This window comes from Mesocricetus auratus, unplaced genomic scaffold, assembly GCF_017639785.1.
Source record: "Mesocricetus auratus isolate SY011 unplaced genomic scaffold, BCM_Maur_2.0 Super-Scaffold_2245, whole genome shotgun sequence".
In the NCBI taxonomy this organism is placed as follows: Eukaryota; Metazoa; Chordata; class Mammalia; order Rodentia; family Cricetidae; genus Mesocricetus; species Mesocricetus auratus.
This window is the reverse complement of record NW_024429180.1, coordinates 43,503,383-43,515,864: the sequence shown is the minus strand read 5'-3', so window position 1 is coordinate 43,515,864 and position 12,482 is coordinate 43,503,383. Positions and strand designations below refer to the sequence as shown.

Here is a 12,482-nt window from a genome sequence, read left to right as displayed (position 1 = left end):
GGCCTTTCCTATTCTCTCCAATAGGTTGATTGCACTTCCTGAGCTTTGTATGGTTATTGGGTTAATTTAGAAAGTGAAAAGGCAACAAAGAAAACCAGAAGGCACTCAAACAATTAGGAGACAAAATTGTTGTGGAAGTCATAAAAAGTAGTATTGCTCCCTTTTTATGGAAAATGCATGCAGAGCTGTGAACAGAGAACGGAAACTATAACTGTTAAACCCATTTAATATCTTAAAAAAGAAGAAGAAAAGTCATGAATTATGTACCAAGGAATTTACAGCAGAAACAATAAGTAAAACTAAAGGGAGTAATTAAGATCAGAACAGAATTAATAACTTAATAATTAGAAACTTGACGAAGCATCTGTTTTGAAGCTCCAGCCATGCATGCTGTGATAAAGTCAATGGGATGAAGGAATCTGCAGCAAGCATGATTTGGAAGAGATTAAATGAGCAAACACCAGCATACAAAGGCAGAACTGGGGGGCCAGAGATGTAGCTTTGGGAGGATTAGACCCAGTTGCTGCAGCTAAGGCTATGCTAATAAGTTGAAAATCTACATGAAGTGAATGACTTTCTGGGAAAACATAAAATGACAAAGAGCTAAAACCTGCACAAAGGCAAATGAAAATACCTTGATTTGGAAAGTTTTCTGGAAGTTCCTAACTTCAACAGACTAAGCTTAATGTTAGAAGTAAGTTCTTTAGGTATTTTTACAGGGCAGATCTCTTTTGTTTCCTTTTATTTAGAAACAATTCCAGATCAAGGAAAAGGATTAAGCACTTTAGGCTTCTTTTAGCTATTGTTTAAGTACATGCACTTATACACACACACACACACACACACACACACACACAGAATGAGAAAAGAGAGAGAGAACATAGGCCTTTTAGATATAAAGGTTTCAAAAAATAAAGATTTAATGCTGAAAGAAAGCTAAAGTAGAATTTTCCTCTTAAGTAGTAATTTACCAAGACAAAATAGTTCATTCTAAAAATGCAAAGATAACTACAAGTTAGAATATGTTATATTTTATTTTTGCTATAGGAAAACTATGAAGAGAAGATATATTCAGACATCCTTTAAGTGGCAGAAAAACAAGTCAGACTTTCAAATTCTGTCAATTAAATGAAACCTTAATAATCCATAATAAAAAGGATATTCTTAGCATACATATAATCTTCCAAACTAAAACCCAATCTATATCATTAGTGTTCAAATACCAGAAATGAACAACATAAGGATGCTTATAAACCCTACAATATAAATCAAGGCCATTCTGGGAATTCTGATATAGCGTTCCTCATAGTTATTTTGATGTAAAACTGTTAATGTTGCATGGAACACGCTTTGGGAATTATTTTAGTCAACTTGGTAAGTCAAGAGATAAAAATTTAAAAGGAACATTTCTAATTATTGGAAATAAGCTAATATTTATGGATGAGAGTAATATAACCACATAACCCAAGAGAGTCTATTGAAGCATGATTAGATGAAGCAGAATCTATAAGAGAGGTGGTTACAAGAAATGTATCAAGAGGGAACCAGCAAAATTGATTAGAAAATATAGTGAAAGAAAAAGGAGCTCATGAACTTAAATGTGTAAAAAAAAACCATTAAGTAGCTTGAAACAAACAAACAAACAAAAAGAACCTAACGCATAATTTCCTTTATTCATAAAAACTCATTTGACTAGAATAGAGATGGTACTAACCCTGAGTAGGAAAACTCCACAATGCCGTAGCTTCAGTTGTATCCAAGCTAATTTGAATTATTTCCAATAAAATTTAAAATATCTTGGCAGTTCATTTCTGAATCTCAACTCTGAGAATAGTGCAGAAACTTAAGAAAAATATGACTTCTGATAATGTGTTTGCTGAGACAAGAATTTGCAATTAGTGAATACTATACAGTAGTATAGACAAGCACGATGCCATTACTACTGACAAGAGAAACTAAAAAGCCCCTGGGCACTGTCATATTTAAAAAAAAAGCAGTCATTGTAAATAGTATTTATTTATTTTTGACAGAGCATGTAATAACCCAGGCTAGCCTTGAGCTTGTTATCTCCCCTCACCCCCAGCCTACAGAGGGCTGGGATGATGAATCCGTAACAACCATGCCTGACAAAGATATGCATTTGTTCTGAGAAATAATCAGAGATGCCCACAAGAAGTATGTACACATTTAGATCTTTAACGACTAATAAAAATTTGAAATGATTTGTTTACTGGCAGGAGACTGGAAGGTTCTGGAAGTCCATATGGTAGTTATGGACGTATTTTAATGACAGGAATGTGTTCACATTTGTGAAAATGAAAACAGTTTAAAAATAGAGCACAGACAGATTGCTAACCCTACCTCCTGCTACTGCACCTTGTGTGGATTGTTTCCTCGCTCCAGCTTAGCCTGTTGTGTTTGATGCTGCTGTTACTTGCCTCGTGACATTTTGTTAAGATCAAAAGAGAGGAAGCAGGTTGAGAGTTGATCCCAATGCCTGGCACATGCTAAGCCTGATAATGTGAGTCAGGGGGAGAGGCTGTAATCTGTGTGTTTAATCAGGAAGAAAATACAGGGGCTTATTAAAGGGGCTTATCGCTGGAGCGGAGGATTTTCTGAGTCAGCATTTGTTTTCCTTCATACTTTTCTGCAGTTTCTACATTTTCTGCAGTGAATCAGGCCTTCGGCAAAGGGAAAGCTTTTTGAAAAGTAAGATAGTTGATGGGGGATGTTTCTGGATAAAAGATAGCAAATGGTGAAATGAAACTGTACTCTGTTTGTTAATATTGACACTAAATGACAGTGCTCCCAGGCCGGTCAACGGGGGACTTAGGCACACTCGGTATCATTTTCCGTACGCATTCACCTGGCTGTATAATGTTCTTGGCTATCCCACTTCACCCAGCGGTGCTCACTTCCTGCGAGTTGGCTGGGCGCCTCTTCTCCAGTGTTCTTTCCACCTTCGTTCTTGCTGGCCAACGTCATCTCTGTCCTTCCGGGAGGGAGCCTCAGACCAGTCTATAGATGCTCCCATCCCCTCAGTCTTTCTTGACAAACATTCAAAGGTAGCAGTTCTTTTCCTGTCGGTTCACTGAGCTTGCTTTCCCTTCAGTTGAGCCGATTTTCTGTCCCAGCCCGATCCCCCTCCTTCCGCTGAGCTTTTCCTCCAGTTGAGCTGAGAGAACATCCTCTCCTGGGAGGAATTCATCCCACCAAGGTGATGGCACTTTAATGTTTACATGAAGCAGTCAGGCTGAACCATGTCTGCACACGCCACAGTCGGAATCGGACATGATTTCAAAACCGCCCTATCTTCATTTTCAATTAGTGCACTAGGAGTTGCTTTGGAGTCTGGCTTTTGCTATAGCCTCGTCACTTCTCAAAGCTTCCAGCCTCGCTTACGCTGAATGTGGCACCATGGCTGGTCTGATCATGTAGGGCACTGGAGTGAATGGAAGCCCAGGGCTGATTTTGCTTCTAGCAGGAAACGCCCACTGCTTTACTTCCCTCTGTTAGGCTGGGCTCCCAGTGCAGATGCTTGGAGCTGTGCTGCAATTCTCCAACCCAGCTACCTCCCTACCTCCTGCTAACCCAGTCAGTCCCCGTTTGCAGCAGATTCCTCACATGCAGCAGGCCACCAGGCCAGTGCTTACAGGTTCTGTTCCTGACATCTCAAGACGGTATCTTAACATTTCCCGGAAGTGCCCTCTTCTTCTGGAGCTCTCAGTGCCTGTGGAAGACCCCCCCCCACACACACACATACACCTCCTTCTTGGAGAGCTTTTACAGATATACTTTAAACACTGAATATTCATTTCTCTTGTTTGTCTTTCTTGCTTTGTATTTCTGTGTTATTGTTGGGGCTTCCGTTCAGCAATGCATTTCTTTTTGCTTCATTTCATGGTTCTTTCTGGGTCCCACTTCCTTTGTCATGTGGTTTCCTTTGGAGAAGAGCTGCATCGCACTTGTATCTGCACAAATCCAGGTGCCTGGGAAGTGGCTCGTACTTAACACGCATGCAATGGATGCGATAAGGGTGGAGGTGGTGTTGTGTTGTGTAGCACAACATTTTGTTTTTCTTCGTGTTGCGGTCTCAGTTCCTAGAACCAGAACAACTTACCTCGTACTTTTTCAATTTCGATGCTGCCCTTCCCTATGAGAACCCAAGGAAATGAAGCGCAAATATGCTTATGAGGCAGGCAGGCAGACATCCTCGGCGGCTGTCAGTTCAGCAGAACAAATTAATTAGTTGAAATTATCTTTCTTGGTACCGAAGAAAAATGGGTCTCTCTTTGGAATACACTGTGCTGATGATCAGAAAATAATCCTAAACGCAGTGGCGCCAGCCCCTCCCCTCTACCATCTGGAACAATGTTCTCACATGGCAATGCCTCATCAGCTTCCTGTTCACGCTTCCCACCGGGTCTCTATCTCCTCCCCCCTCCCCACTCTTTGCCTCTGCAAGAGGATGGCATGCATCAATCACCGCCTTTCATCTAGCTGTTCTTAACTTCTAATATACTAACTTCCTGTTTTGCTATCTCTAAATATTAAGAACTGTACCTATTAGAATCTTTATTTATTTGCTTGTTTTAGTATGTTTTTAACTAAAGTAGAATTGCATCTTTAAACAAGGAAAAGCTTGAGAAATCAGAAGTGGCCTTTTACACAAGTTGTAAATCCCCATAAATGGGATAAGGGAGTAATATGTACATATAAAGATTATAACACCAAAAGCTTTCTCCCTCTATCCATCTACCCTCCAAGTCCTCTACCAATGCCAATGGACATGTTCTTCCATTGTTGCACAAAATACTTTAATATGACATATGCAAGCATATAAAAGTCGAGATGGGGGGCCCTGGGGAGATGGCTCAGTGGTTTAGAGCACTTGTTGTTCTCATAGAGGGTGTGGGTTCAGTTCCCACCACCCACAAGATGGCTCACAACTGTCTGTAGCTCCAGTTCCAGGGACTCCAACACCACATGGTACAGATATATGCACGCATGCAAAATGCTCATGCAAATGAAATGTAAAAATCTAAAAAAGTTGAAATGGTTATTTGTATATAGACTCTATTTATATGTAAGGATACTAGGAATGCTGCTCTAGGCTTTTATTTTACTTTTAATTTTTGTATTTTGTATATGTATGTACATATGATGTGTAGGACATGTGCCTATGTGTGCATATAGTCTCATATATATACATACATACATACATATATATATGTATATATATATATATATATATATATCCAGGTGTGAGTGTGTGTGTGTGTGTCCATGTGGAAGCCAGAGGTTGATGTTGAGTGTCTTTCATGATCATGCCATACTTTACTTACCTGAGGTAATGTCTCTTACTGAACTCAGGAGCAACCAGTGCACAGGGAACTATGGGCTATCTGACACAGGGATTACAGGTGGGCCACCATGCTGACCCAGCTCTTATGTGAGTGCTGGGGATCTGAACTCCAGTCCTCATATTTCTGTGGTAAGGGTTAGTCCCTGCTGTGGCTTTTTATCAATGAAACTTACAGTCCCACCTTCCAGCTATAACCTGTTCTCTGTAATTGTTTCATACAATTCCATTATGTGGATGACCAACTTATTTATTAATCGTTTTGATAGACATTAAGATTTCTTCCTTAACATTCACAACTTTGGATACAGCTGTAAGCACTGTATCCACGTTCTACTTGTGGTCAAACACTTCTCAGAGGATGTGGCACATTTTATTTCTTGGTGATTATTGCTATATTGTGCTTCAGAAACCGAAGTTTGGACCACTACAGTGTTTGGGTGTCCCTGATTATCAGACTTTTCTGATTTTGTCAATGATAGAAACATTTGTCTCAGTGTTGTGATTCCTATTTCTCTGGATGAAGATGAGAAGAGCGTTGAACTGACAGATAATCTGGTTTTTCTGTGGACCACCTATTTATTTTTAGTCTCCAGCCTTCTCTCTGTGGTTGTCCCTCTTCCTTGCTGGTTGATTCAGGTCTTCAGTGCTTTCTCGGGCCTCAGCCTAAAACAGTCACCAAGTCGCTGTGTCTCATGTCAACTTTAATATTCTCTGTGTAGAATCAGGGCTGGATATTTTTCTACTTGGTGACAGATTTCCTTCCTCTAGAATAGGAACTATAATGGGGCAAGGGTCTCATCTGTCCTGTGTGCTGCTGTCACATCTATCTGAGCCGGGCTCACCACAAGACACTCAGACATTTTGTTCAATGAATGAATGAACGGAACATGTCAAATTAACTCATGTGTGTCATAAATGTTTACTTGTTGATATTTTACTTATTTAAAGCTCGTTTGTGGCATTTTATCAAAATGGGAGCTATAGATTTTTAGTCAGCTGAATTTATCAATTTTCTCTTTGTATGACTTTCTTTGCTATGTTTATAAATTTACCTATCCTTCCTTTGAAAATGTTTGCCATTTCATCTTTTAGCTTCAAGCATTAGACTCTATAAAATGTATGTGTATTTATTAAATGAAGTATCTAGTTTTGATTTTTCTGTTAGTAGTTTCTCAGTCTATCAACCTCACTCAACTGTCTCCTAGATAGGCAGACTCAGTCCAAATCTACCAGAACCACATTTCCATAGGCAGTGGGTCTCTTGCCAGACTTGATTACATTCTTGGATTTTTTTTCCCCCTAATGAATTCCAAAACAGTTTCCTTTATATCTGGTTACTTTCTTATTTCCCACAGAAACAGATACAAGTTTCCAATAACAAAAGAATAGATAAGGGGTCTACAGCAAAAGGGAAAAAAACACGATGTTTTATTTGTTTGTTTGTTTGTGAGATTCAACCCAGAATCTCAGGCAAATGCCCTACATAGAATTGCACTTCTAGATCTTTAGTAAAAAAATTTTTTAATATTACTTTAGTTTCTTTTTTTCCAGTTTTTTATTATTATTGTTTTTTAAATTTAGGTTAGAAACAATCTTGTTTCACATGTCAATCCTGGCTCTCTCTCCTTCCCCTCCTCCACCGCCCTCCCCTTTAGCAAAAATTTTGTAGCTGGCAAGTGATAATTGACTGAGTAAAAGAGAAAAGGCAGAACTCATATTCAAGGAGCAGGAAGACACAGACTGACTGAGGTGCATGATGTGGAGGCATGGGGAACCCGCAAAGGTTAGAGCTAAAAAATAATTAGTTAGTCATACAATGCAAAGTGGTCAGCCCTGAGACCACACACACAAGTGACACTAGATAGATTTATCAGGTTGTATTTAGACATTTAGATAAATGTATAGAACGATGACAGTCGAGGGATTTGAGAAGGGAGGCATAGGAGATGCTGGAAGGAAGGACATGGTAGTGGAGGTTGGAATGAGTAAAGGGAAGAGGGAAGTGATGTAGTAAGTTCTTAATGAAAATTTTGGAAAGCTTAGTGAGGAGCTACAAGAACCCTGGGTCCTCTCTGTCACCACACTGAATGTTGAGAGAAGAGTTTAAGAATGACAGTATGATAAATAAGGAGGGAGATTAGGATTGGCATGGAGATAGTAATAAAGACATAAATCTCATTCCACAGTAGGAAATAAAGTTAATATAACCAAAATAATAAGTAGAGTAGGAATGCTTGTTGTGGAGATAATTTAGACAGCTCAGCATGCTCACAAGAGGAGTTAAAAAGGGTATGAAGACAAAGGAGGGGCAACAATTGGTTTGGTTTTCTATAAACCTGGGAAGTACTAGCATGTGGTTCTGATACTTTGACTTATTTTTTTGAAACAGGGTCTTAAGAGGTAGCCAAGGTTAGCCTCAAACTTAGTCTTTGGGACTCAGCCTGTCAAGTGCTGAGATCACAGACGTGTGCCACCATGTCTGGCCATTTGACAGTGTGTTAAAACTGTATATATTAAGCTAAAAAAAGAACAAGGTGTAGGATAGTGTTTGGGTGTAGAGCATTCACATAGCATATCTGTGGGCCTGAGTTTGGTTCTGGGGAGGGGTGGTGGTGGTGGATGTGACTAAAAGATTAAAAGGAATAGATGACTGTGTATCATTGTAGGAAAGAGAGAGCTCCAGCATGAAGCTTGGCATCTAGGTTCTGGGGAAGTGTTGAATGGGTGTAGAGTATGTCATTATTTTGAAAACTCTTCAATTTCCCTTGTTAGTGCAATGTAAGAATGAGAATAGTCTAATGGGCTTTATAGACTGATAGGCAATAAGTTTAGAGTATAATGTATAAGAAATAAGTGCTTTTCTTTGGTGATGACATTTGAATGAAGTTTAAAAGGAAAAGTCAGTATGGATTTTTAGTTTATTTTAGACGTTTCACCAGGAAACGTGGGGGTTCTAAAACACCAGCCATGGGCATGGCCATTCATTGGTATGTGTTTGTCAGGAAATGATACTATAATTTCTAGCAGAAAAATCTCTTTCGTTCAAGTTCTGGTAGCAGAAGAAATAACTATTAAAAAGCATATATAACTGTTCATTATTAGGGCAGAACTTATTCTCTGAGAACAAGAATGCTTTACCAACAGAATCACGCGGCAGCATTGAGTCCAAAATTTACTTTTAAGTTGCAATGTATTTTTACTAGGAAAGAAATATTACAAAAATACTAAGAAATAGTATTGTATGCTATTTTTAGAGGAAATAATTTGATTTGTTTTTCTTTGTAAGACACAGATGAGTTTGAGTCACATTGGATTTTCTTCTCTGTGTTTTGTGCATCTTGGTCTAATTTCTCAACCATGTACATTGGCTTTTTAATCTGACAATTTTACACTCATGGAGCTGTTAGACTAGGCTGCAATTATTTTTGCTACCTACTTATAGAGGGAAAATAATTTCACGTCCAAATAGATTTAAGTAGAAGTTTCAGAAGTGAAATGTTGCATCAGCTAAGGTTAAATGTGTAATTGATTTGGGTGCCTTCTGTACAACAGTGTTAATTGAAAACCATATCTTAAAACTTTTATTGTTCCTAGAATAAATTACTGGAAACCAAAGGACAGCACCAAGAGGAAGAAAGAGCCCGAATCCATCAAGCTGAGCACTGGAGGTATAACTGGCCAATAAAATAAGCATGCTTGGTAAAATCAATTACTTATAAAGTTTTGCAGCATTCTGGGAAAACATTAGAGCAGCATTAAATAATGTTCTGGAATCCAAATCACCTCCACATCTGTTACAGTGTGTGATATGTCAACTGCTATATACCTATGTATATATTCACTTGTATAATAATATATACATGCATACAGAATATCAACACTTCTTGGGTTAAGTAAGTAAGAAGGCGGAATCACAGGGTTGTAGAAGATAACTTAGTGGTTAAGAGCACTTATTGCTATTACAAAGGACCTGAGTTGGATTCTCACCACCCACATTTAGCTACTCACAAGTGCCTAAAACACCTGTCCCAGGAGTAACACCTGCCATCCCAGGGAATCTGATACCCTCCCTGACTTCCTTGGACACCTGTACTCATGTGAGCATGCATGCATTGGCTTAAAAGAAGGATGAACTACACTTTCTGTTTATTTAGGGTGTTATTTTCTCCTTGCTCATGGGACAGAACATATACATCCCTCTGAGACTGCACATTACATTTGTAAATGACTTCGGAGATATTGGATGATATAGATGGTTTGACCCTAGTGCTCGGGAACAAACACTTGAGGAAAAACTCATTAGAATTATTATGTTGACTAATACATTAGGGTGTGGGAGAACTTAAGATAGAAGCAATAATTTTTAATAGATTAAGAACTATTTATTTTCTAGATTACAAAATAATTACAGTATTTTTCCCTTCACTTTCCTCCCTCCAAACTCTCTGATATACTCCTCCTTGGTCTCTTTCAAATTCCTGCCCTCTTTTTTCATTAATTGTTATTATATGTATTTATATGTATGTAAGTATATGTATATACACATATAACATGCTCGGTCTGTATAATGCTACTTGTATTATATGTGTGTTTTCAGGGCTGACCACTGGGTATTGGATAATCATCCGGCATGCTCTTCCCTGGGAAAGATTAGTTCTCCTACTCTTAGCATTCCTTGACTACCTGTAGTTCTTTGCATAGAGTTGAGGCCTCTTGGGCTTTCCCCCATTCACTTTGGCCTGCCTATTAGTATATCTTTATTCAGCTCATGTTTGTGCAGTCATGTTTGCAAGACTTCATGGGTGTAGCTTCGGACATTAGTAGCCTACACAATCTCACAGCAAACTCCCTGGTATCAGATGTAAGTGTTTTGAGAATACCCAGTAAGACTCAACATAAATTGCTAATTACATTATACTGATTGTCTCTGTAATGACAGGTTCTTCCTGGGCAGCAGCTGGGTGGAGTACCTTAGAAGAATTTAGTGCAAGGCTTTCATGTTGTAAGGAAGCATATTCTTTTTGCAAGCAGATGGCTTCTCGTATGTATTTAACCTCCCCCATCATTAAATATGTTTTTTAATTTTATTTATTTTTATGAGTAAAGATATTTTGCTTCCATGTATGTCTGTGCACCATGTACATGCTTGGTGTCCGTAGAGGCCAGAAGGAGGCCATCAAATTCCCTGAGACTGACTGGAGCTACAGATGCTTATGAACCACCATATGGGTGCTAAGACTGGAACCTGGGTCCTCTGGAAGAGCAACCAGGGCTCTTGACTGCTGTGTCATCTCTCCAGCTGCACTGAAGTGTATTTTGGAGTTGTAATGGTTTCGTTTTGTAGATGTGAAACTTTGGAAGATGCCTAGTGAATGCGCTAGTTCTGAGGATGACTCTAATCGCTGGCAGGTGATGACGTACCTTTGAATAGACTATGCTGTTTCTACAGTTTCCACAAAGTGCTTTTAAAACATTAAATGTGAATTTAGATGTTTTACTCTGATTTAGAGAAACATTGAAACCTTGAGAAACCTGGCTAAATCTCTGTGTTAGGTAAACTGAGGTGAGGAAGTGACCTTTATTATTGTCTATAAAGTAGGTCATAAATTATCTAGAATTTTTATTGATTATGTTAATTTTCTTTAGAAGACTTTTGGTGAGAAAAATACTGATATTGTTTTTGTATATACAGTGGTTGCTAACAGTAGCCAATTATTCCTTTGGATTAAGTAGATAAAAAAGTCTTAAGCATCTTAAAGATAGCAATGTGTCACATTAATAGTCCCCATTGCTAATAAGTTGACCTTTGATGGGTACCAAATAAAGGTACATGCTATTTGTTAGAGACAGAAAGGGCTGCATTTTTGTTACAGGAATCTTGGCCATAATTCTTTAAATTTATTATCCATACTACCAAATACATAAATATTGGCGGGACTGTTTATTTTTTGTTCCTATTTCCTCTCTTATTGATTCTGGTGACACATAGAGCCAAATTAAACCCACCAGGAAATCTCTGTGGATAATATACTCAGTGATCAAGTTTGAAACAAATAATCAAGCCTCCAGACACATACTTTATATTCTTGATCAATTTTTGAAAAGAGCTTGCATTTGTACTGCCTTTAAAGTTTATGGAGTGCATTCCCATGGTATCATGAGATACATATTCAATAAGAGTGGTGCCTCTTCTGAGGGCAACAACACAAGCTATGTGGTATGTATGTAGGACATATAAGTTAGGTGGGGGGGCATGATTTCATTAGCATTCAAAAGGCAACAAGCTTTCTCCTGTCTAGAAGTTGACATGGAAGAGCACTCAACCCTGCATTGGTGATAGAAAGCTTGTGGGACTCCGTGTGAGCTTTTCAATGAGCCTTGCAATGAGTGTACACCTGGAAGTGCACCTGACCTTCACCCTGCATAACCACTTGAGCAAGAGTAGCACCTAAGAACCCCATAGAGAGCAGACAGAGCACCAGTTCAAAGGCTCGAGTGGATCTGAACTGTGAGCTGAATGATGGAATGAAAACTCAAACCATCTCTGAGTAATAGCTCTTAATCCAAATTAATCCTGGGGGGTGGGGGTGGAACAAACTTACAGCACAAATTTTGACAGCAATGGAATGTATAGTCTCAAGCTAGCCAACTAAAATGCAACAGGGCCCTTTCCTCCTTGTTTGGTTTCTTATTGCTGATAGAGAGAAATAAACTGTGCACTGCCTTTGTCTCTGGTTGACCCATTGCAGTGGGCAGGCCAGGTGAGGACCTTCCTAAAGCAGCATGGAGAGCTCAGTCTCTCTTCCTCTTCATAGTCAAGCTTGTGAGTGAACTTGTCATTTTGCTTTTTGCAAACCCAGTCAGAGCAGTTGGCACTGAGTCATGTGTATTTTGGACTCCACCCCAGTGGGCTTTTCATCCACAGCAGAGGAGGCAGGGAGCATGTGACTAGAAGCCTCATTCACTCAATAAGTATGTTATCGGAACATGCTCAGCCAAGGCTCTGTTCTAGGCAATGGGGCGAACAAGCAAAAAAAAAAAAAAAAAAAAAAAAAAGAAGTCACTGACCCCATGCAAATCACGAAGACCTAAACAGAAGTCGACAACTGAACACTGA

The 12,482-nt window shown here is 39.0% G+C and overlaps 1 protein-coding gene across 4 annotated transcripts in view; it reads left to right on the top strand.

Annotated features, from left to right (window-relative positions):
* Positions 1-12,482, top strand: part of Epsti1 (epithelial stromal interaction 1) — a 103,651-nt gene that overhangs the window by 79,315 nt on the left and 11,854 nt on the right. For all 4 annotated transcript variants that reach the window (XM_040757803.1, XM_013114015.3, XM_021227674.2 and 1 more), the window contains one exon: positions 8,960-9,033. In XM_040757803.1, the coding sequence (XP_040613737.1) occupies positions 8,960-9,033 (74 nt within the window). The remainder of the gene's footprint in view (positions 1-8,959; positions 9,034-12,482) is intronic.